The sequence below is a fragment of the Leuciscus leuciscus genome, assembly GCF_965113295.1.
Source record: "Leuciscus leuciscus genome assembly, chromosome: 16".
Taxonomy (NCBI): Eukaryota; Metazoa; Chordata; class Actinopteri; order Cypriniformes; family Leuciscidae; genus Leuciscus; species Leuciscus leuciscus.
The window spans coordinates 16,842,306-16,866,340 of record NC_138740.1 but is presented as its reverse complement, the minus strand read 5'-3'; the positions used below and the strand labels follow the sequence as shown (position 1 = coordinate 16,866,340).

Here is a 24,035-nt window from a genome sequence, read left to right as displayed (position 1 = left end):
CTTAAGATACAGGGCCACTTATCTACCAACGACCCCCAGAGGATGTGGGCCGGCATTAAGAGTATCACTGATTACAAAAGAAAAGACACTGAATGCCCCAGAGATCCATCTCTTCCTGATGCTCTCAACACTTTTTATGCTCGCTTTGAGGCCTCTAACACCACTCCTAGCACTAGACTCACTATACCACCTGGTGAGCAGCCACCCAGTGTAACCACAGAAGATGTTAGGAGGGCCCTACAGAGAGTCAAGCCACAGAAAGCTGCAGGCCCAGATAACATCCCAGGCAGGGTCCTGAAAGACTGTGCACATCAGCTCTCAGAGGTACTGACTGACATTTTTAATATCTCACTCTCAAAAGCAGTTGTACCATCATGCTTCAAATCTGCTACCATCATTCCTGTGCCTAAGACTACTACAGTGTCATGCTTGAATGACTATCGCCCGGTAGCACTCACCTCGATAGTGATGAAGTGCTTTGAGCGGCTGGTCATGACTCAAATCAGTGAGAAAATTGATGCCAGCATTGACCAGAATCAGTACACTTATAGAAACAACAGGTCCACCGCAGATGCTGTCTCATCAGTTGTACATCTGGCTCTTACACACCTTGACAGCAAAGACACCTATGCGAGACTGCTTTTTATGGATTTTAGTTCTGCTTTTAATACAATCATTCCACAGACATTGATACATAAACTGGAGACTCTTGGACTGAGTTATTCACTGTGCACCGCCGGCACGAGCAGAAAAAAATCTTTTCTATTATCTATCATTTCACTGTGTGGGGAATTGGCAAATTTGCGCCCCCTGCAGCTGCAGGCGCCCCTGCTTGCTGAGAAGATGCCGTGCACAGAAGCTGTTTGTTTGAGAAGGGGAAAGGGGAGGGGGCGCGGATGCGCGGGCGCGGATGACAGTTCACCTCTGGGTCTCTCCCAAATGGAACGGACAAGGAGGGGGAACGGGGGATCCATATAGTTATCTAAGTCAGTCACACCTCGACTTTCTTCACTTTCTTCCAAATAACGCACATTTCATTCAGAATATTATAAATACAGGCCTCTATATTTCCTGCACATTTTTGTTTTTCTGAATTGTCTGAATGGCTAATACAAATAGGTAATACAAAACGATTACTTGGTCACCACCACCAAGGTGAATTGGTTTAGTCTTGACTTCTGGTCGTGACTCGTCGTGAGTGACAGTTGGTATGGGGGGGATCAGGGGAAATCTGTTGATTGTCGATGTCGAGTGCCAAATAAGAGATGGACAAGAAAGGTCAAAGCCATCAGGTGCCCAATTTAGAAACGAGCGAAAGATAAAGGTATGCAACTATGTTTTCTCTGTATGATTACGATATCCATGTCATGAATGAAGGGGCAATATTAATTGGTGGGGATAACTCTTATTTGTTAGCCTTTTTGCTATGATTCTTGCTATGCTTAACAATAATTCGGTTTTAACTCAAACACGAGATCTAATTTCACCATAATATTGTGCTTTGCAACAAAACTGTTACAAGTTCAGTTATTACACTGCAAAAAATGCTTTTCTTACTTAGTATTTTTGTCTTGTTTCCAGTCCAAATATCAAACATTTCTTAAATAAAGATGCATAACGTTATTTTACTAAGTAGTAAAATGACATAAGATATTAAGTCTTGTTTTCTGGGGAAATAAATAAAAATTTAGTTTTTGCTTAAAACAAGCAAAACATGATCTGCCAATGGGGTAAGAAAAATGATGTCCAAATTGGGGGGGGATTGAGGGGCGCTCGAAGGGGGTCTCGCCCAGGGTGTAATTCAATGTAGAACCGCCACTGCTCACCAAAGACTGTATTTTCTGAGGAGGCTCAAACGGGCTGATTTGGGAACTACAGTCCATACATCTTTTTATAGGTGTGTGGTGGAGGGCATTCTCACCTCGTGTGTTACAGTGTGGTATGGAAACTGCTCTGTGACAGATAGGAAGGCAGTGTGTGGTTAAGATGGCAGAGAAAATCATTGGATGCAGTCTCCCGGCAATCGGAGACACATACATCAACAGATGCAGGACTAGGGCTGCCAGCATTATGAAAGACTTCCCCCACCCTGCCAATAGACTATTTGTCCCTCTCCCAGGAGGCTACGCAGCATCAGAATCAGAATAACCAGGTTAAAGAGCAGCTTCTTTCCAGAAGCTGTCAGACTTATTAACTCTGCCACACTCCAGAACTGAAAATGAAATTTTGTCCTAAAAGTTACACTTTTACTACTATGCTGCTAATTCTTCAGGGTTTTTAGTGTGTATATATGGGTGTGTATGATTTGTTATCTGTATTTATTGTATTTATTCATGATGAGTTTTAGTTATTTATTTATGAGTGGTTTTAACCAGACCTCAGCATCTAATTTCGTTCCAGCTCATGTGTCATGTTTTGGAATGACAATAAAATTCTCTTGACTCTTGACTCTTGACTTGATTTTAAACTAGCAAAAGTGGATTCGGACACGCCCTAAGTGCACTTGCGCCGTGCGCTTTAGACCATGGGTTAAAATATGGCCCTAGATGGCCCAGACTGATATGCCCTTTAACATGAAATCTACCAGCAATCACATTATTTACTCCACATCACAAGCTGATTCTTTGGCCAATGAGTTATGGCAAGCCGTTTTAACATTTAATCATTTTAACCGACTAGTCTCTATTTTCATGCTACTAGTACTTATTTTTTAGATACTAGTATCTATTCCATTAAGTACTAGTACTTATTCATTAGCTACTAGTGCTTATTCTTTAGGTACTAGTGCCTATTCTTTAGATACTAGTGCTTATTCTTTAGGTACTAGTACCTTTTTAAAGATACTAGTACTTATTCATTAGATACTAGTTCTTATTTATTAGATACTAGTACTTATTCCAATAGTGACTAGTTCTTATTTATTAGGTACTAGTACTTATTCATTAGATACTAGTTCTTATTTATTAGATACTAGTACTTATTCATTAGTTACTAGTACTTATTATTGGATACTAGTACTTATTCATTAGATACTAGTACCTATTAAATAGATACTAGTACTTATTCATTAGATACTAGTACTTATTCCAATAGTGACTAACTATTCTTTTGTTACTAGTAACAAATAAAACATTTTGCCATTGACTTCTATGGGGATCTGTCATTCAGATATCAACTATTCAGTTCTGACTAGTATGTATTCCAATTGTGAGTAGTACATATATATTAGATACTAGTAGTTATTTATTAGGTACTAGTACTTATTTTTTAGATACTAGTAACTATTACTAGATACTAGTATGCAGGTTCCGAAATTAACACCCGCCAAGCGCCAAATGCGGGTAGATTTTCTGTTTGGCGAGTAAATCTCAAAAGGCTATCCGCCACACTGGCGGGTGAATGTTCATACCAAAATATGAAATTTTAAGCGCGCGCGCGAGAGAGCCCCGGCCGCGCGCGCGCACTCACTATTCAGAGCGGCCAAGCGTCAAGCTTCCCCGTACTTTTTGACAAGCGTCCTTGACAGGGCGGCCAGAGCTTCTTTGCAGCTCAAGTCGACGGCGGTGTGAACGTACAGTAACGCTCTATCTGTTGACGGCGCTGAGGAAAAAGCTCCCGCCACTGGAAGAAGCGGTCGCCGCCCATTTGTGTCCTCCTGCGCACCCATCAAAGCCGTGCAGAACGTCTTCAGCACTCGCGGATCGTGCAACTCCGCCGCTGGCCAGGCTGCTTCTGCTTTACACACCATGGTCGTTCTTTTCTCGAGAAAAGGAGTTTTCTCATAGCGTTTGCAACGCAATACTCGTTCCCTTATCTCTCAGGGAACCGAGGTTATAAGTAACCGAGTACGTTCGTTCTTCCTTCCCTTCCACATGAGTCAGGTAACAAAACTGACAAAAACATTTTTTTATTTCACCCCAATGATAATATTTCATATATTTCTCACATTTTGATCAATATATATATAGATTGTTTTTTTTATTATACATTTCAAATTTTGCTCTGGACAATTTTTTATGTTTGTATTCAACATAATAGGCCTACCTTATTATCTCAATTAAAAGTACTGAAATTAATGTATATGTGACAGAAAAAAAGGCTGTTTATTATTTTGGCCGGTAAAAAATATGCTTGGCTGGTGGATTTTTTCATCTACCAGTCCCCGTGGCAGGTGAGCCAAAAAGTTAATTTCGGACCCTGCTAGTATGTATTCAATAAACACTAGTACTAAGTCATTAGATACTAGTAGTTATTTATTAGGTACTAGTACCTATTAAAGGAGAACTTGGTAACTTTTTTAACTTAATAAAACTGTCTAGAAATCATTTGGATGGTTAAACAACCTGTTCTGGTGATATTGGTGACTTTCCCCGCTCCCCCCAGCGTTCCCAGGCGGAAAAACAACCTTGCAACTTGCAACACTACCGTCCCGGCAAGTTAGAAATTGGAAGTCTTGTGAGAAGCGAGAACTAGAAAGAGAACGAGCGCGAAACACAAATTGCTTTACGGCAATTCGACATAAACACACACGCATGTATGATGTATTACCAGATTACCCACCTCGGTAGACATAGCTCCACACGATACAGTTGGCTTGCTCCGATCAAAACAAACGCACATGAGCAGCGGTAGAGAGGGGGAGGAGGCCGCCGCAAGTGAGTTTTTTACGACTGTGTTGTGAAATATACGCCCCCCCCACAGCTGTAGGGGGAGCTCGTGGGGAAAACATGCGACAACAAAAGGGAAAATCAGCGAAGAAGTGACAAGAGTTCGCTAGAGTTACCGTGTTCTCCTTTAAATAGATACTAGTACTTATTCATTAGATACTAGTACTTATTCAGTAGATACTAGTACTTATTCATTAGATACTAGTACTTAGGGCCAATCTCATTTCTCTGTCTTACCCCTTCCCCTTCCCCTTCCCCTACGTCTGCGTCTTCCCCTTGCCCTTCGATACCGAGTGAAGGGGGGTAGGGGGAAGAACGTTTCTCTAAGAAATGAGACACCACTCGATTACCGTTTGCGTCATCTTCCCTTTCCGCTAGCTGGCTGCTACGTCAACAGAGGCGATACGCGTTGACATAAACAAACGAAGATGCCGTCATCTCGGGTTGTGATATCGATTGCCTGGTCTCTCTTTATCTTTGCACGCTTGTGTGCCATTAGTCAAAGACATTGTTTCATTGTATTTAACGGCGGCGCCGGCGACACCATAAGCAAAACATTAGCAAACGGCAAATAGCGCATAGCTGCTAGCTAGCGGTTAACTAGTGATTCAAAACAAAAACATTACAATTAAAACCGCTTGAACGTTTTATTAAAGGTATCATAAAACACGAGTGTCATTAAACTGCTGAAAATACATACATTTGTGCGACTCACTTCTGAGAAATTCCTACCCCTCTCTTTCAAGTGTGGTCCTCCGCAGACTTCGTTTCAAGGGCTATGTAGCCCTACGCCTTGGCCCTAGCCCTTAATCAAAATGAGAATTGGGACACCACTTCCCCTCACATGAACGCGCAAAACCGAGGGGAAGGGGTAAGAGTAAGGGGTAAGACAGAGAAATGAGACACAGCCTTATTCATTAGATACTAGTACCTATTAATTAGATACTAGTACTTATAAATTAGCTACTAGTACTTATTCAATAGATACTAGTACCTATTTATTAGATACTAGTATTTATTCCGAATGTTACTAGTAAGATTTTTTATTTTACTAGTAAGATTTTTAATTGAACTATCCAGTGGCCGTTCTGACTAGTCATAACATAAGACGAGTAAAAGAGCATTTGTGACTAGTAAAATAAAAAATCTTACTAGTAACATTCGGAATAAATACTAGTATCTAATAAATAGGTACTATCTATTGAATAAGTACTAGTAGCTAATTTAAAAATACTAGTATCTAATTAATAGGTACTAGTATCTAATGAATAAGTACTAGTATCTAAAGAATAAGTACTAGTATCTATTGAATAAGTACTAGTATCTAATGAATAAGTACTAGTATCTAAAGAATAACTACTAGTATCTATTGAATAAGTACTAGTATCTAATGAATAAGTACTAGTATCTATTTAATAGGTACTAGTATCTATTTAATAGGTACTAGTATCTAATGACTTAGTACTAGTGTTTATTGAATACATACTAGTATCTAGTAATAGTTACTAGTATCTAAAAAATAAGTACTAGTACCTAATAAATAACTACTAGTATCTAATATATATGTACTAGTCACAATTGGAATATATACTAGTCAGAACTGAATAGTTGATATCTGAATGACAGATCCCCATAGAAGTCAATGGCAAAAAAAAGTATTTGTTACTAGTAACAAAAGAATAGTTACTAGTCACTATTGGAATAAGTGTATCTATTTAATAGGTACTAGTATCTAATGAATAAGTACTAGTATCTAATAATAAGTACTAGTAACTAATGAATAAGTACTAGTATCTAATAAATAAGAACTAGTATCTAATGAATAAGTACTAGTATCTAATGAATAAGTACTAGTATCTATTGAATAAGTACTAGTACCTAAAGAATAAGCACTAGTATCTAAAGAATAGGCACTAGTACCTAAAGAATAAGCACTAGTAGCTAATGAATAAGTACTAGTACTTAATGGAATAGATACTAGTATCTAAAAAATAAGTACTAGTAGCATGAAAATAGAGACTAGTCGGTTTAAATGATTAAATGTTAAAACGGCTTGCCATAAATGAGTAGACCTTAGTCAGGAAAGCGCCGGGTCAGAAATGTAAGGCTTAATACCAGTTTTGTTTTATCTGACTTTTGTCTAATTTACAGATTTAATTTTTTTAATCTCATCTTTTTTTTTTTTTTGGTAAGAAATCAAATACACTGCTAAACAATAACCACTAATATCTATAATATTTTTTTCCCCCTATATTTTATGACAATTTTATGACAACAGTTGCACTCGTGCCATGTCGGATTCGCTATTTACATGGCGGAAAAGACTGAACGCGTCTCCAGAGAGCAAACGAATCTGCACGTGCGCAAGATTACAGTGGCGAGCAGACCATCTACGGGACAAGCCGGATTCCACCATATCTTTACACAATATGAATCTTTTACATTGTAATCCTTTCATTTTTTATAATTGGTTAATTTGTGTGCTGATGCCCTGTATGTGTAATAAGCAGAATGTACGCGCGTTGAGGACTCTACTAACACGCTCATTAAATAACAAAGAAAATACTGCGCCATTGACTTTAGACCAGGTTTTTGTTGGTTAATGGCGCAGTCTATTTCAGTTGCCTCAAAATAGCAGTTCGCCAACAACGACCCTGAACACCTCGTTTTCAGACCAGCGCACGGGCGCACAAATGGGCACAAATGCATACTATTTAAACAACTTGGCGCAGGACGTGAAAATGATAACTGCATCTGGCTGAAACTATCAAAAAACACTTGGGCCTGGGCCCCTAGAGTTTTATGACTGAACTAGATGTGAATTCAATTAAAAAGAATAAGGATACATATTAAAGCAATATACATATTAACCGATATTAGGGGATACATTCCAGATTAATGAACCTCAGTATCTGATGAAGAATTGTCTATGTATAGTATGTCATCCAACTGAAAGTTGCATTTAGGTAGCTTATTTTGATTGTAACAACGTATAGCAAGATCGCAATACCCTCTACTGATATTGTATAACCACAACGGAAAGGCTGAATGGTGAAGTACCCTTCTTACATATACAGTTGGGGAGTTGAGAATTTTGTGATCTAGGGTTGACTCAATCAAAGCTCACAGAAGCTTAAAATATTCTTGCTTTCTGTGCATGTGCAAATGCTGATGCACAAATATTGCCTGCTTTGATTATTTACACACATATATACATCATCATTATCATATAAAGTAATTAAACACTTGAAATGGTGAAAAGAACAAATTAACAGTAATTATTTATATTTATTTAATGTACACCAGCTGCAAATTATGCATTCATCATTATGCTGATCGTTATCACATATTTATGTTATACATGTCATGCGCCCTGCTTTGTCTGCTATACCTATACACAGGAAATTCTTGAGAAGAAATAAAAAAAACATATTGAAGTATTTACAATTTCAAATTTGCACTCAAAGAAAATGTTCACATCATAACAGTGGCTAATTTATTGCATACATTAATATTTTAATAAATTAAAATCAGCTAGAATAAACTTTTTTTATGCAAAGTTTTAACATTTTTTGTCTTATTACCTTGGCTTGTAAACCATATATTATGGGATTCAATCCTGGTGGTATAACATGAAACATTACACTCCCGAACTTCCTACTCTCAACATATTCTGGGAAACGATGGAGAAATATTGGTACAAATCCACAGATCTGCATGATAATATAAACAGCTAAGTGAGTACTGCAGGTTTTAATGGCTTTGCTGTTGGTTGCTTTGTTTTTGCTTTTTATACACACAATTGCTATTCTGATATATGTCAATAACACCCACCCCAATGAGGAGGAGAGTAAAACCACAGTAAAACTTAATCCATATACATTATTAATCACAGTGTTTTCACAGGACAGTTTAAATAGTGAAGCGTTGTCACAACAGTGGTTTGTAATGAATGATCTGCAGTGAGACAGACGCACACTGAGGCCGATCAGAATTCCCACCGGAACTACTGCAGCACCCCAGGCTCCTGCTGAAAGTTTAACCATCATTTTATTGCTCATTATAGTTGGGTATCGCAGTGGATTGCATATGGCCACATATCTGTCAAAGGCCATGATCATTAAAATAGTATTAGAGGTTGTTCCATATAAATGTGTAAAAAAAGCTTGGAAAACACACTCCACATATGTGATGTAGCGCTCAGAGGGGTCTGTTAATAAGTCCTTCAGTAAACGTGGTATGAGGACAGTTGTTCCCATAATATCACTCACTGGCAAGTGACAGAAAAGAATGTGCATAGGCTGGTGTAAACTTTTTTCTATTGAGATCTGAATTAAGATCCAAATGTTAGACACCATTACAAAGACATAAGCTATCAACAGAAAAATGAACGTGAGCTTGCTGGACTGAGGTGTAACTTGCAGTCCGTCCAGTAAGAGTACACTGTATCTGAATGTCAGGTTATCCATTTGTGACCTAAAGAAAACATTCAAATTAAGTGACAAACACTTGTATTAACAGCATATTCTGTCAAAGCATTGCTAGAGGTAGATCATATCTTCCAGAGAGTAATCATATAATGTTCACAAGATAATAACTAGGGTTTTCTTAGTTATGTCATGCTTTACAATCTATTTCTTCCTGTAGAAAGGTTACTCATTTTTATCAAGGGAATTTTTTTTTTTTTACACTCGCTTACAGAACTTAAGCTATATTGTTGATCACTGTACAATTATGTAACATAATTTTGATATAATATGACTGCATCTGAAATATTCCTAACTTACCAAGGACAATGACCGATATACACAGTTGTCTCGTCACTTTATATACAGAGTCATCTAATCTATTAATCGGTGTTACTGAGTTATCATTTGTTATGAAGAGCACAATCTGCTTGTCTCGGAGTAGATTTAAGCTGGCTTGACCATTTTATTTATATGTCACCACAACTTAAGTCTTGTCGTCATACCCCAAGAGTGAAAATACACTTTTAGCTCTCTTTTCTGCAATTGGTGCACTGCTTGCCAGGGGTGTGTTTCTCAAAGGCATTTTTGAAGAGTGCACAACACTCAAGCTCCTGGAACCCTGGATTATGGCATAATATTTCTTATATGTCTACATTATATTTCCAATGCTTTTGTGTTTGTTTGCACAATTTAAATTTTTTTCAGAGAAACTCTGATTAGTGCGCTACAGGCAGGGGCACCTTAAGATAACCAAAGGCCCCTGGGCTACAGCATTTCAGTAGCCCCCCAGACCAGAGTTAGTTTTACAGAAAATGGTATGTTCCTATTAACTAAAGGCGGGAAAATGATGTGTTTAAGGGTGATCAGAAGTGAGGCATGGGAAACAGAGAGTGGTTTGGAGCTTAAAGGGTTAGTTACCCATAAATGAAAATTCTGTCAGTAATTTCTCACCCACATGTTGTTCTAACCCCGTAAGACTTCCTTTGATCTTCGGAACACAAATTAAGATATTTTTGATGAAATCTGAAAGCTGTCTCACTCCTTCATAGGCTTCTAGGCTATTTAATTCTGCTGGTCCAGAAAAGTTAGTAAAAACATTGTTAAAATAGTCCAAGTGACTACAGTGGCTCAACCTTAAGTTTATCAAGCGACAAGAATACTTTTTGTGCGAAAAAACAAAAAAACTAAAATAATGACTTTATTCAACTACTCATTTTCTTCTGTGTGGGTCTCTGAGTGAGTTCACGAGAGCGTCACGACGCATGCGCGAGAACTGAGAAGATGACACAGATGGGTCTCGACATAGATATCCATATAAGGCTAGATGTCTTAAGGCGGAGTCTCGAACGGCATCATCGGCGGCCATCTTGTCACAGGGAAGCTTTCTGGCGAGCTCTGTGGTATCTGAAGTAAGGTGAGTGATCAGCACGAACACAAATCCTCTTATCTCGCTGAAACCTTGACGGATTTGCAAACGGTTTGGTTTCTTACAAACGTTATTAACGTGGCTATAATTCTGAATGCTGGAACATGTTGAAATTGCAGATTTTCTTAATTATTCATATGTATGCAGTGTCATAACTACATCTCTGACGTTTATAACAAAACCAAACCGTTTGAAAATCGGTAGAAAATTTTGCAAGTTATGGTTATTTAAAAGTACATGCACCATTAAAACACAATGTTACGAGTGAGCTAGCTGGTAGAGACCTGCGCGGGACACAATTTTCAGGCCCGCTCCCGCCCGCTCCCGCAGTGTTCAGTCCCGCTCCCGCCCGCTCCCGCAAAGATTTGTCATTTTTAGTCCCGCTCCCGCCCGCATCTGTGATATTATGTCCCGCTCCCGCCCGCAAATGCCCGCAAGACGGCAGGCAGGATGTATGTTCACTTTCTGTCTCACGAAAGGTCTTGGAAAAAAATGCGATTTGTGTCCGTTGTATGTTAACACCTTTTGGCATTTATCGCAACAGGCAAAAGGTAGTTGATTCCCCTCTCCATCATGCACAACCGAAAAAGACTGCCAAATGTCTGATTTGAGGTTTCGTGATTTTTTTTTTTTGTAGTAGTAAATGTGCCTTTCTTTAGAGAAGTACTTACATCTGAAGCGCTTAGGCCTATATCTGAAGCACTAGAGGTGCTCTTTTCCTCCTCCATGCTGTCTATTTTGAACTTGAAGCTTTCGAATTCGAACACGGAGCAGCGGAAGGAATTGTCTCTAAACAAGTGTGCGTGAGATTAGGCCCCGCCCTACCCCAAACGACAACATCCAAGTTTAGGCTGCTTAAAACGTTTTTATTGCTGCCAAACAGAATCTCCCTCACAACTACAAATTATGTACGCTACTTTAATAATTTATATATTTTACTTTACACTCATATTTAATTTGCGGGAGTGCAGCGTATCATCCCCCCCCGCCCGCACCCGCAAGTGCACCTTCATCATCCCGCCCGCTCCCGCAATGACCTTTCAAAATTTGTGCAGGTCTCTACTAGCTGGCCCTCGGCAAGATGGGTGTGCGGACGTCGACCTCCATTGGCCAGCAGCGCGGACGAGACATCTAGCCTTTATTATATGATATCTATGGGTCTCGATGTAGTGTTTAAAATGGTTCTAAAGTTTGCATTTCCTGGATGTCCGAATCATGAGAAACCAATGAGAAAATATATAAGTGCCTTACCAATGCCGCAAAATGAATGGCTAACCTTTCAGATTTTCCCATCAAATGATCGTGAGCGTCATCTTCTCAGTTATCGCGCATGCGTCGTGGCGCTCTCGTGAACTCACGTCAAAGGCCCTCACAGAAGAAAATGAATATCTTAATTTGTGTTCCGAAGATGAACGAATGTCTTACAGAGTTGGAACAACATGAGGGTGAGTAATTACTTACTTATCCACTGTTGTAATGGACCTTTTGTAATGGACCTTTTGCACTTAAAGCATTAAACTTCTTTTGGAACGATCTTTAATAAAATGGGTCTCTATTACAGTCAAATTCACTCTTTGCCAGCAGGTGGCGCTTGTGGAACAGAAGAATTATTATAGTGGTTACATAAACGAAGCAGCGATATGCTTATAAACACTAGGCCTACATCTGTGTTTCCCAACTTTTTTTTTTTCTTGCTAATTCCACGGCACAGTTGTGATTACTCGTGATACAAAAGATGAAGGTCTATGCACATGAAATTTAAAACAGTATATTTGCTTCACCTTGACGGCAAATAACTGACTAAGAATATTCTCCGCTCTTCAAATACAAAAAAATACAAAACAACAAAAAACAGCCTTAATGGACATAGAACACTTGAGTAAAGAAAACGCTGTACTTACTCAAACTTCAGTTATTTTCCCTTGCATTCCAAACAAGCAGATATCTCCAAACTGTGTGTGGCTTGTTCTAAATGGAGGTGGGGTGTTTTGAGGTTTGACTGTCAGCGTGAGCTTCCAATGTATTTATGAGGTTCAGTCACAAAGTCTTTTAAATGCTTTTTATTGGTTAAATATTTGTAAAACCCACATACAGACACAAAGGATGACCAATAGCATTAAGTTTATAAAACATAAACTATTTTTTTAAAATGCCATCAAAAAGTTTACAGGTACACCTCCATGATATAACATAGAACTATACTATACAAAATATTTATTATTCATCAGCAGTAGATCAAAATAATCTCTTGGCATAAATGTGGGATATTTGGTGATTGCAAACTGCTCTAAAAGCATGCAACAGCACTGCGTCTTTACTTTGAAACATGCAGTGCTGGCATTAGCCTTTTAAAGTTTATCACATATAATCACAACATTGCGATTCCTGTTTTTCCGTACCCAGTTTTAAAACCTCCTGAAATTAAAATTAAGATTTTAAAGCAGCACTGATGGAATAGTGACAGGATCCATTAGATGGAAGAGGTATTAGTGAGGCCAGAAGGGGGTGCTCACCCTGTGGTCTGTGTGGGTCCTAATGCCCCAGTATACTGATGGAGACACTATACTTTCAAAAAGCACTGTCCTTCAGATGGGACGTTAAACCGAGGTCCTGACTTTCTGTGGTCATTAAAATCCCAGGATGTCCTTCGAAAAAGAGTAGGGGTGTAACCCCGGTATCCTGGCTAAATTTGCACATTGACCTCTGTCCATCATGGCCTCCTAATCATCCCCATACTGACTGGCTTCATCCCCTTGTCTCCTCTACACCAATAAGCTGGTGTGTGGTGGGCGTTCTGGCGCTACCATCGCATCATCTAGGTGGATGCTGCACATTGGTGGTGGTTGAGGAGATTCCCCCCTTCCATGTAAAGCGCTTTGAGTACCCAGAAAAGCGCTATGTAAGGGATAATGTAGAGCGAGGCGGTTGTTATAGCGAATACAACCCCGACAGGCTGATCTTCGCGTCGGGGTCTTGAATCAGCCTGAAGGGGTTGTATTCACTATAACAACCGCCTCGCTCTACATTATCCTGCTTATTACATGGCTACCTACCAAATAAATCAATAATTTGACATAAAATATAGATTTAAAAAGGAGTTTATTTATTTAAAAATGATTGTATTGCTTCCGCTAAAGAAAATAGTCTGTTCCGTCTCTACGGTTAGAATCCTGCGTTCATAGCAACGCTCTGTTTTTCATGGCAACGGTGTGTTATACTTAGCAACGGTCTGTTATCAAGATTTATTACATGGCTTGGTTGAATTCCAATGTAGAATGCGGTCTGTTATTTCTTGATAACAGACCGCTGCGAAGTATAACACACCGTTGCCATGAAAAACAGAATGTTGCTATGGACGCGGAATGGACTATTTTCTTTAGCGGAAGCAATGCAATCGTTTTTAAATCAATAAACTCCTTTTTAAATCAATATTTTGTGTCAAATTATTTATTTATTTTGTAGGTAGCCATGTAATAAGCGGGATAATGTATAGCGAGGCAGTTGTTATAGCGAATAACAACCCCTTCAGGCTGATTCAAGACCGTTCAGCCTGTCGGGGTTGTTATTCGCTATAACAACCGCCTCGCTATACATTATCCCTTACATAACAGACCGCATTCTACATTAGAATTCAACCAAGCCATGTAATAAATAAATGTAATGAATTATTAGTGGTTCAAGCACGAAGAGCTGAAACCCTATTGTAATTGTTTGGATTTTTATTAACAATTCTTCTTCTTCTTCTTCTTCTGCTCTTGGAGTCTATGGCAGCCCATAGAACCGCTTGCGGGAAAGTTATGAAATTTGGCACACTGATAGAGGACAGTTTGAACTATCAGCATAGGCTACACAGCTCTCAGCGGGACAGTTCAAGTAGTGCGAGGACACAAAGTTCAAATATAAACAATGATTTTATTTAAGTTCTTGGGAATGAACAGAAATAGCGTTCCAAATTCAAAAGTGTAACTAAGGATCAGGTTGATCTTCAACAGTCAAAACTTAAATGATGCCTCTTCTGGTGGTGAAATCATAATCCTGATTCCCTCAGGTAAGTAAACACTCTTTTCCAGTCTTACTTCAATCGGTGCTGCAGCCCGTGGCCAATCCAGCAGTAAGTCCTTCAAATGTCTAGTAAGTATTTCCAATGGTAAGTATTTCCAGTCTTCAGTATTCCTCGTGGAAACGATACTGGAGCGGTCTGGTCCTTTGCAGAGAGCACAACCTGAAGCTTGTCTCCCAAACCCCACAATGACACTAACTGTGTCTCTAACCCTTAAAAAGCCCTTCAGCTCATCAGACCCTGATCAGTCTCAGGTGTGCGGGAATGTTGTGTATTGAGGGGTAGAGTTCTCGACTCCACCAGCAGATGGAGCCATAGCTGTTCATGGTTGCAGCCATCTCAGGGGAATGTAGCGCCCTTCCAGGACACAGCCTCTCGTGACATCACACATCCCCCCCCTCGAGACCGACGTCCTCGTCGGGGTGAAGGAGGTGAAGAAGGCGTCACGCCGGGAGAGGGCATCCGCATTGCCGTGGCGCTTGCCAGCCCTGTGGACAACAGAAAAGTTAAATGCTTGCAAGCTCAAAAACCATCTGGTAACTCTACTGTTAGTTTCCCTGTTCCTGGCCATCCACTGCAGAGGGGCATGATCAGACACCACCGTTAAACGTCGGCCCAAGAGGTAGAACAGCAGGGATTCCAGGGCCCAGGTTACAGCGAGACATTCCTTTTCCACAGTGGAATAATTCTTCTCTCTTGGAAGTAGCTTCCTGCTTATGTAGAGAATAGGATGTTCCTCACCGTCATGTGCCTGGGCGAGTACCGCACCCAGACCCACCTCTGAAGCATCCGCCTGGACAATGAATTCTTTCTTGAAGTCTGGCACCACCAGGACCGGACTGGAGCACAGAGCTCGCTTCAGGTTGACGAAGGCAGCCTCCGCCGCAGGGTTCCACCTCACCATTCGTGAGTGGCGTTTGGTTGTCAGCTCTGTTAAAGGTGTAGCTATGGTAGCAAAATCTGTAATAAAACGTCTGTAGTAGCTGGCTAGGCCCCAAAACGACCTCACCTTGTAGTTTATCTCTCCCACACGTTCAATGACCTCATATGGTCCTTGCCAGGTTGCCAGGAATTTACACTCAACGGTTGGCACCAGGACCAGCACTCTGTCCCCCGGCTTAAACTCTCTGGGTTGAGCAGATCTGTTGTAGGAGGCTTGCTGTTGCCGTTGAGTGGTCTCCATGTGTTCACGCATCATGGGATAGATGGCCTTCATTCTCTCCCTCATGGCCCCGACATGCTCGATCAGGGTCCGCTGTTGGCATGGCTGCTCCTCCCAGGCCTCCTTGGCAATGTCCAGCAGTCCTCTGGGTCTGTAGGAAAGCAAGAGCTCAAAGGGTGAAAATCCAGTAGAAGACTGAGGTACCTCTCTCACCGAAAACAAGTAGGTATGGTAGCAGCTGATCCCAGTTGCGCCCATCTTCCCCAACCGCCTTCCGCAGCATGGATTTTAGTGTTTTGTTAAAACATTCGACTAACCCATCCGTCTGGGGGTGGTAGACTGAGGTTCTCAGCTGTTTGATCTTCAGTAAAGCACAGAGTTCTTTCATCACCCTGGACATGAATGGAGTCCCTTGGTCCGTCAATATCTCCTTTGGGATTCCCAGACTAGTTGAGAGAAGGAACAGCTCTTTGGCGATTTGTCTGGATGTAGCCTTCCTCAGCGGGATGGCCTCAGGATATCGGGATGCATAGTCCAGGATGACCAGAATGTACTGATGCCCCCTGGAACTTTTCGGTAAGGGGCCAACTATGTCCAGTCCAATCCTCTCAAAAGGAGTTTCGATAATGGGCAAGGGAATGAGCGGGTTTCTATATGTGGGCTTTGGCGCCACCTGCTGACACTCAGGGCAACTACGACAGTAATTCTCTATATCTTTGTGTACTCCTGGCCAAAAGAAGCGTTGCAGGATTCTTTCCTTAGTCTTCTCTACCCCTAGGTGGCCCCTAGCGGGTGCGTGTGTGCTAGGTTGAGTACAGTGGCCCGATAAGGCTGTGGTACGAGGAGCTGTTCATGCACTTCATCCTTTTTCTTTACTACCTGATACACTAATCCCCGGCTTACAGCGAAATGGGGGTAAGTAGGGCTTGTCCTATCCCCTAGCACTACTCCCTCTAACACCTGCACATTTCTTAGGGCATTTGTAAGAGTGGGATCTTGTAACTGGGCCATACCATACTGGCCTGTGAGAGGGGGAAGCTCTTTGGTGCCTTGGACGTCTTCCTCACTGGAGATCGGAGCACTTTCCTGGGCCATGTTCTCTTCTCCCGTGTCTGGACCAGTCTCTGTGTCAGCCTGGGCACCTGCCATCCCTGCAAGAGCACAGGCTGGAGTGAGTGATTCTGAGGGTTGCACTTGAGTATTCTCACGATGAGTCTTACCTCTCCGCTTCCGAGGTACTCGGACTAGCCTCTCCTGAGTCTCTCTTCACAGCGGGTGAAAGGCTGGGCAATCTCGTCCAATTAGGACAGGGACGGGTAGGGAATCAACCACACCCGCCTCTGTGAGTATGGTTCCCCGGGTAGTGGTCATTGTGAGTTCAGTGATGGGGTAGTCTCTGGTGTCTCCATGGACACAGGAAACTGGGAGGACTTTCCCTGGGGTCAGACACGATGGACCCACCAGGTCCTTAGGCACCAGGGTGACCCGGCTACCTGAATCTAGCAAGGCCTCCACGTCATGGTGATTCACAGTCACCGGGCAGGTGGGGGGTCGATCTGGGGTGCCATCTATGACTCCCATGAGCGAGGCAAAACGATGGGCGGGTGGTGAGCTGGAGGATATTCATGAATTGTAATATTATAAAATGTAATGTTAATTGAAATTAATAAATGATTAATACAAATATTAATTAGAAAAATGTAACTCCTATAATAGCGCTACTTTGTGACGTCACTGCCATCACACTGACAGTGCAATTACCTGAGGAAAATATTTTACCTAAAACATTAGAACGTCTCGGTTACGTATGTAACCCTCGTTCCTTGAGTAGGGAACGGAGACGTAACGTCGGATGACGACGAATGGGGTTTCGCTTAGAAAGCCTATTATCTTCGAGTATATAAAACGAGCCTATGGCAATGAAATGCCATGGGTCTGCGGAATTTGCATAGCGTAACTCCGCCCCACCCTGGGGGTATATAAGGAAGTGCACTGGCAACATGCAGATATGTCTTTGCTGAGGAGCCTACTCAGGGAACGAGGGTTACATACGTAACCGAGACGTTCCCTTTCGTAGTCACTCCGAGTTACGTCAGATGACGACGAATGGGGTTCCCAGTGTAATCACGCCACCTCTCGACTGTCTTCCAGTGCCCTGCGTAAGTCTGAGCTCCCTGTCGTGAGACTGGCACGGACGAAGGACTCCTACTTAACACAAGAATACCAAGGTACACTGGGAAGCATATCTCAGTGGAAATATGCAATCATGCCCAACCCGAAGGGGGGGACTTGGAATACACATATGACCCCGGGGGGCTGCATATGGAGAATCACTGGGGTGTCCAGCCGCAGGTGGAATATTTCAACCCCAGGGCTGGCAAGGTGGCTTGCCGAGGGAAAGACACATGCTCAAGGAGGCTTACAGTGGAAATACACATGTGGGGGTCGCCCAGAGGGGGAACCATGCACATGGAGGCACCTAGCCAAGCGCGAAAGCTGCCGGTGGCATAACTCTGGCGTTGACGTCGACAGTGCTGGAGGAGACTCAGGGCTTATTAGGCTCACCTGAGGAAAATATCACATGTATCCCGTCCGTAGAGAGGAATGGCGAGCAAGCGAAGACACCTGAGCAAAATCTATTACCGGCTAGTTGAAGCGAGTACATGAGAAGAAACTGGCTCCACTTGGAGATCATAGAATCTCGCGAATGTGTTAGGTGTCGCCCAGCCTGCAGCTCTGCAGATGTCTGTTAGCGAGGCGCCATGCACTAGAGCCCAAGAGGATGCCACACTCCGGGTGGAGTGGGCCGTCACACCAAGGGGGCATGGTCGACCTTGCTGCTGGTAAGCCAAAGCAATGGCGTCCACTATCCAGTGAGACAACCTTTGCTTGGAGAGAGCCTTTCCCTTCAGCTTCCCACCATGACAGACAAAGAGCTGGTCAGAGGTCCTGAAACTCTGCGTTCTGTCTACGTAAGCACGGAGGGTGCGTACTGGACAGAGCAGTGCCAAGGCTGGGTCTGCCTCCTCCAAAGGCAGCGCTTGCAGGTTCACCACCTGGTCTCGAAAGGGTGTGGTGGGAACCTTGGGCACATATCCAGGCCGGGGTCTCAGGATCACGTGAGAGTTAGTCGGCCCGAATTCCAGGCACGCTTCGTCAACCGAGAATACCTGCAGGTCTCCTACCCTCTTGATGGAGGCCAATGCAACCAGGAGCGCTGTCTTCATAGACAGGAACTTAAGCTCCACTGATTGCAGAGGCTCAAAGGGAGCACTCTGCAGGGCAGTTAAAACCACTGAGAGGTCCCAAGAGGGAACGACAGGAGGGCGAGAAGGATTTAGTCTCCTCGCTCCTCTCAGGAACCTGATGATCAGGTCGTGCTTTCCAACGGACTTACCTTCGACTGCGTTGTGATGTGCGGTAATAGCGGCAACGTACACTTTCAGGGTGGAGGGAGACAGCCTTCGCTCCAACCCTTCTTGCAGGAAGGAAAACACAACACTGATCGGGCATTTCGTGGGTTCTTGTTGTTTAGAAGAACACATGTTGACGAAGAGGTTCCACTTCAACGCATAGGCATGTCTCGTGGACAATGCTCTAGCGGAAGTGATGGTAGCCACCACCGCTGGTGGTAGGGTACTCAAACCTACCTCGTCCCGTCCAGGAGCCACACGTGGAGGTTCCAAAGATCGGGACGAGGGTGCCATAGGGTGCCCCGTCCCTGAGAAAGCAGGTCCTTCCTCAGAGGAATTGGCCAGGGAGGTGCTGTCGCGAGGAGTACTAGTTCTGGGAACCAGGTGCAGTTGGGCCAATACGGGGCAACCAAAATCACCTGCTCCTCGTCCTCCCTGATCTTGCGCAAGGTCTGCGCAAGAAGGCTCACTGGGGGAAACGCATACTTGCGGCCCCGCGGCCAGCTGTGTGCAAGTGCATCCGTGCCGAGCGTGCCCTCTGTCAGGGAATAAAACAGGTCGCAATGGGACGAGTCGTGGGAGGCAAACAGATCTATCTGAGCGTCCCCGAACTGATCCCAAATCAGCTGAACCGACTGGGGATGGAGTCTCCATTTTCCAGGGAGAGGCCGAAGCCGAGACAGTTCGTCGGCCGCACGGTTCAGGTCTCCCGGGATATAAATGGCTCGAAGCGACCTCAGATGCTTCTGACTCCATATGAGGAGGTGGCGGGCGAGTTGCGACATACGGCGGGAGCGTAGACCACCTTGTCGGTTGATGTACGCTACTGTCGCGGTATTGTCTGATCGGACTAGTACGTGCTGGCCCCTGAGCAACGCAGGGAAGCAGTGCAGGGCGAGACGTACAGCCAGCAACTCGAGGCAATTGACATGCAAAAGGCACTGGGGTCCTGTCCAGGAGCCCGCGGCAGCACGTCCATTGCACATGGCGCCCCAGCCCGTGGTGGAGGCATCTATTGATACAACAACATGCCTGGAAGCTCATTCTAAGGGCACACCGGCCCGAAGAAAACTGAGGTTCAACCACGGAGTGAAGGTCTGACGGCAGGTCGGAGTCACTGGGACTCGGAGCGTGCCGTGTTGCCATGCCCACCTCGGGATTCGATCGCGAAGCCAAAGCTGAAGCGGTCTCATATGAAGCAATCCGAGCGGCGTTACTGCGGCTGCAGATGCCATATGCCCCAGGAGCCTCTGAAATAGTTTCAGTGGAACCGCACTCTTGCCCTCGAATTGACAAAGGCAAGTCAGCAGTGACTGCGCGCTCGCTTGTAAGCTGCGCGCACATGGCGACTGAGTCGATTTCCATACCGAGAAAAGAGATCCTCTGCACGGGGCAGAGTTTGCTCTTCTCCCAGTTGACCCGAAGGCCCAGACGAGCTAGGTGCCGGAGCACTAGGTCCCTGTGTTCGCAAACCTGGTCTCGAGAGTGAGCTAGGATCAGCCAGTCGTCGAGATAGTTCAGGATATGAACCCTGTGTTCGCGTAGGGGAACAAGGGCTGCCTCGACGACCTTCGTGAAGACGCGAGGAGACAGGGCTAGCCCGAAAGGGAGAACCGCGTACTGGTATGCCTGCCCCTCGAAAGCAAACCGTAGGAACGGTCTGTGTCGAGGAAGAATGGAGACATGGAAGTAGGCGTCCTTCAGGTCGATCGCTGCAAACCAATCCTGCGGCCGCACGCATTCGAAAATGCGTTTGGCCGTGAGCATCTTGAACGGCATCCTGTGAAGGGAGCGGTTCAAGACGCGCAGGTCCAGGATTGGTCGTAACCCACCGGTTTTCTTCGGTACAATGAAGTAGGGGCTGTAAAAGCCGGACTTCATTTCGGCAGGAGGGACAATCTCGATCGCACCCTTCGCCAGTAGGGTGGCAACCTCCGCTCTCATGACGGGCATTGCCACCGGGCATTGCCACCGGGCATTGCCACCGACCATCGTGAAGCGGACTCCCCTGAAACGGGGAGGAGATCGCGCGAACTGAATCGCGTAGCCGAGCCTGATGGTCCTCGCGACCCAGCGGGACAGTCTGGGAAGCTCTAACCAGGCTCCCAAGAACTGTACCAGCGGGGTCATGCGGACGTACCCTCGGTGGTGCAGCGAGGCGGAATGACCGTCCCAGGCGTGGGTGGCATAGTGGCCCGGTGCAGGGGCACGGTCATTATCCGCGTCCTGCCAGAGGAGGCCAGGGGAGGACCAGCGTCCCACGGGGGCGTGCTCTGGCAGGGGTCTGGCGACAGAGGGGGACGAGAGTGGCGAGGCTCGTGAGCGGCGCGCACTGTCGTCCGAGAACTCTGTGTGCTCAGAGATGGGTGTGTCAGTTCTGTCTTTAACCACATTAGGGTGCTGCCCGTCGAGGGACGAGCAGCGGGAGTGGGAAAAGAGCGCCACCGGGGGAAGGAGCGGCCCTGCTACGTCTCCTGCACAGAACTGAAAGTCATCTCTGAGCAGCCCGTCTCAGGAGCGCCGCTTGGCCTGGCGTTTAGCGGGGCGCGGGGCTGGAGGGGGCTGTGACGCCTTCCTGCGGTTTCCTCCACGGCGCGGCCCGGGTGAAGGCTGCTGCTGGGGCCGTGCGGGAGGGGGAGGGGGAGGGGGAGGGGGAGGGGGGGGGGGACCGCAGGAGGGCGTCCTCGGCGGCGAGCGGACTGAGGCGCCTGTGCCGACGGCTGGGTGGAGGCAGCAGCGGGCCGTTGGGGCAGGACATGTTTGAGAGCCTCAGTCTGCTTCTGGGCAGTCGAGAACTGCTGGGCAAAGTCCTCGACTGCTCCGCCGAAGAGGCCAGCCTGGGATATGGGGGTGTCGAGGAACCGGGTTCGCTCGGCCTCCCGCATATCAGCCAGGTTGAGCCACAGGTGTCTCTCCTGGACCACGCAAGTGGACATCACTTGACCCAGGGAGCGTGCGGTCACCTTCGTTGCCCGGAGAGCGAGGTCGGTGGCGGCACGCAGCTCATCGAAGAGCCCTGGGTCAGTCCTCCCCTCGTGCATGTCACGCAACATCTGGGCCTGGTAGACCTGGAGTGTCGCCATGGCGTGCAGTGAGGAGGCTGCTGGCCTTGGAGGGGTGCTTAGGGTCGCCGCGGGAAGAAGCACTCTGGGGGCACAATTGCATGGCCACAGAGCGTTCAACCTGGGGAACCCCAGTGTACCCTTTGGCAGCCGCCTGATCGAGAGGAGGCAAGGCGGAGAAGGTCGCCGAGCGATCACGGGAAGACAAGGGTGCCTTCCAGGACCTCGTGACCTCCTCATGTACATCCGGGAAGAAAGGCATTGGGGTTGGACGCTGACGGGGATCAGCGGCCGCGCCCAAAAACCAATCGTCCAGCCGCGAGCGCACTGGCCCAGGTGGCGGGGACCACTCAAGACCAATGGCCGCGGCTGCCCGGGAAAGCATGGCCGTCAGCTCGGGATCAGACTCAGGCAATGCTGGGACACCCGAAGGTGGCAGCACAGCCGAACCCTCACTTCCGAAGGACTCCTGCCCACCTTGTGATGCAGCGATCGACATCACATCTTCCTCTGGAGCGCCGAATGAAACCCGCGGCAAGTCAGAGGACTGTACCGCGGGCTCATTCGGAACACTCACGGGTTGCACAGTGCTAGAGGGCGGTGTGGAGCGTGGAATAGTCGGCGCTTTGTTCAACACCGTAACCCTCAGGTCACCCTGGCCGCCAGCCGAAGTACCAGCTCTCGCGGAGCTCGTAGATCGGGGTGCGGATGAGGGGACTCTACCATGAAGGTCATTGAGTCTCGACCGCAACCGTGCGATGGGCATGTTCCAGCAATGGGAACATGACTCATCCACAAACGCTGCCTTAGCGTGCTCAATACCCAGACACACAAGACAGCGATTGTGCCCATCAGAGTCAGAAATGAATAGACCGCAACCAGAAGTGCATGGGCGAGGCATCTTAGAAAGACGTGCCGCGTGCAAGCTCTTTTAGAAAGGAGATTTTCTCCACAAGTGTTGAAGCGACCAGGGAGATGAACACACAAACTCTGGCAAATCACTGCACAGATAAGCAGGGAATGTGCACTCGCTGGAACTCGCTGTCACACCAACACCTGGAGAGAGGCTCGTCTCGAAGAGAAGTAGAGATAATACTCAGGAATTGGCTGTGGAGTGAAGTGCTGAACTTGGCTCCGAAGCGAAAACATATCTGCATGTTGCCAGCGCACTTCCTTATATACCCCCAGGGTGGGGCGGAGTTACGCTATGCAAATTCCGCAGACCCATGGCATTTCATTGCCATAGGCTCGTTTTATATACTCGAAGATGATAGGCTTTCTAAGCGAAACCCCATTCGTCGTCATCCGACGTAACTCGGATGAGTCACGAATATTGCCAAACCGTTGCTCATTCCAGCCCTCATCAAGGTCGATCTCTTCATCAGCACCTCGTCCCACTTAAGATTGGCTGAGCAGCCCGCTAAGCGGCTCCGCCCTGAGCCGGATCTTCGCCGTAGGCAGTGGGCAGAACCGGGAATGTAGCGTCACGGACCACGGGAAGTGCCGTCCTTGGCTGCCAAGCCGTCCTACGGACCATCCAAAAGAGGAGATTGGGGACCCTGCCCCAAGCGCAGTGTTCTTCATCATGTCCCCTCTGTTCTTGTAGGCGACATTTGCAATGTTTGTGTGCTGTTTGTGTGAGCCTCACAATAAGAGCACATATCCCTCCACACAAAGGGCCGTTTCCTCCTCATACACTCAGAACTGTGTCACTCGCCCTGCACTAAGCAGCGCGGAGTCGCAGTTCTTGCCTATATTGGCCTCCCGATTAAAAAA

The 24,035-nt window shown here is 45.5% G+C and overlaps 2 protein-coding genes across 2 annotated transcripts in view; one reads left to right on the top strand and one right to left on the bottom strand.

Moving 5' to 3' along the window:
* The window catches only part of LOC309477437 (uncharacterized protein), a gene marked incomplete at its 5' end in the record, with an annotated part of 161,760 nt that overhangs the window by 115,186 nt on the left and 22,539 nt on the right, over positions 1–24,035 (top strand). The window lies entirely within an intron of this gene.
* On the bottom strand, positions 8,198–9,136 carry LOC309477790 (olfactory receptor 4C11-like; the record flags this gene model as incomplete). The annotated part of the gene is made up of 1 exon (XM_082141200.1): positions 8,198–9,136. The coding sequence occupies one exon, from the start codon at positions 9,134–9,136 to the stop codon at positions 8,198–8,200; it is 939 nt and encodes a 312-aa protein (XP_081997326.1).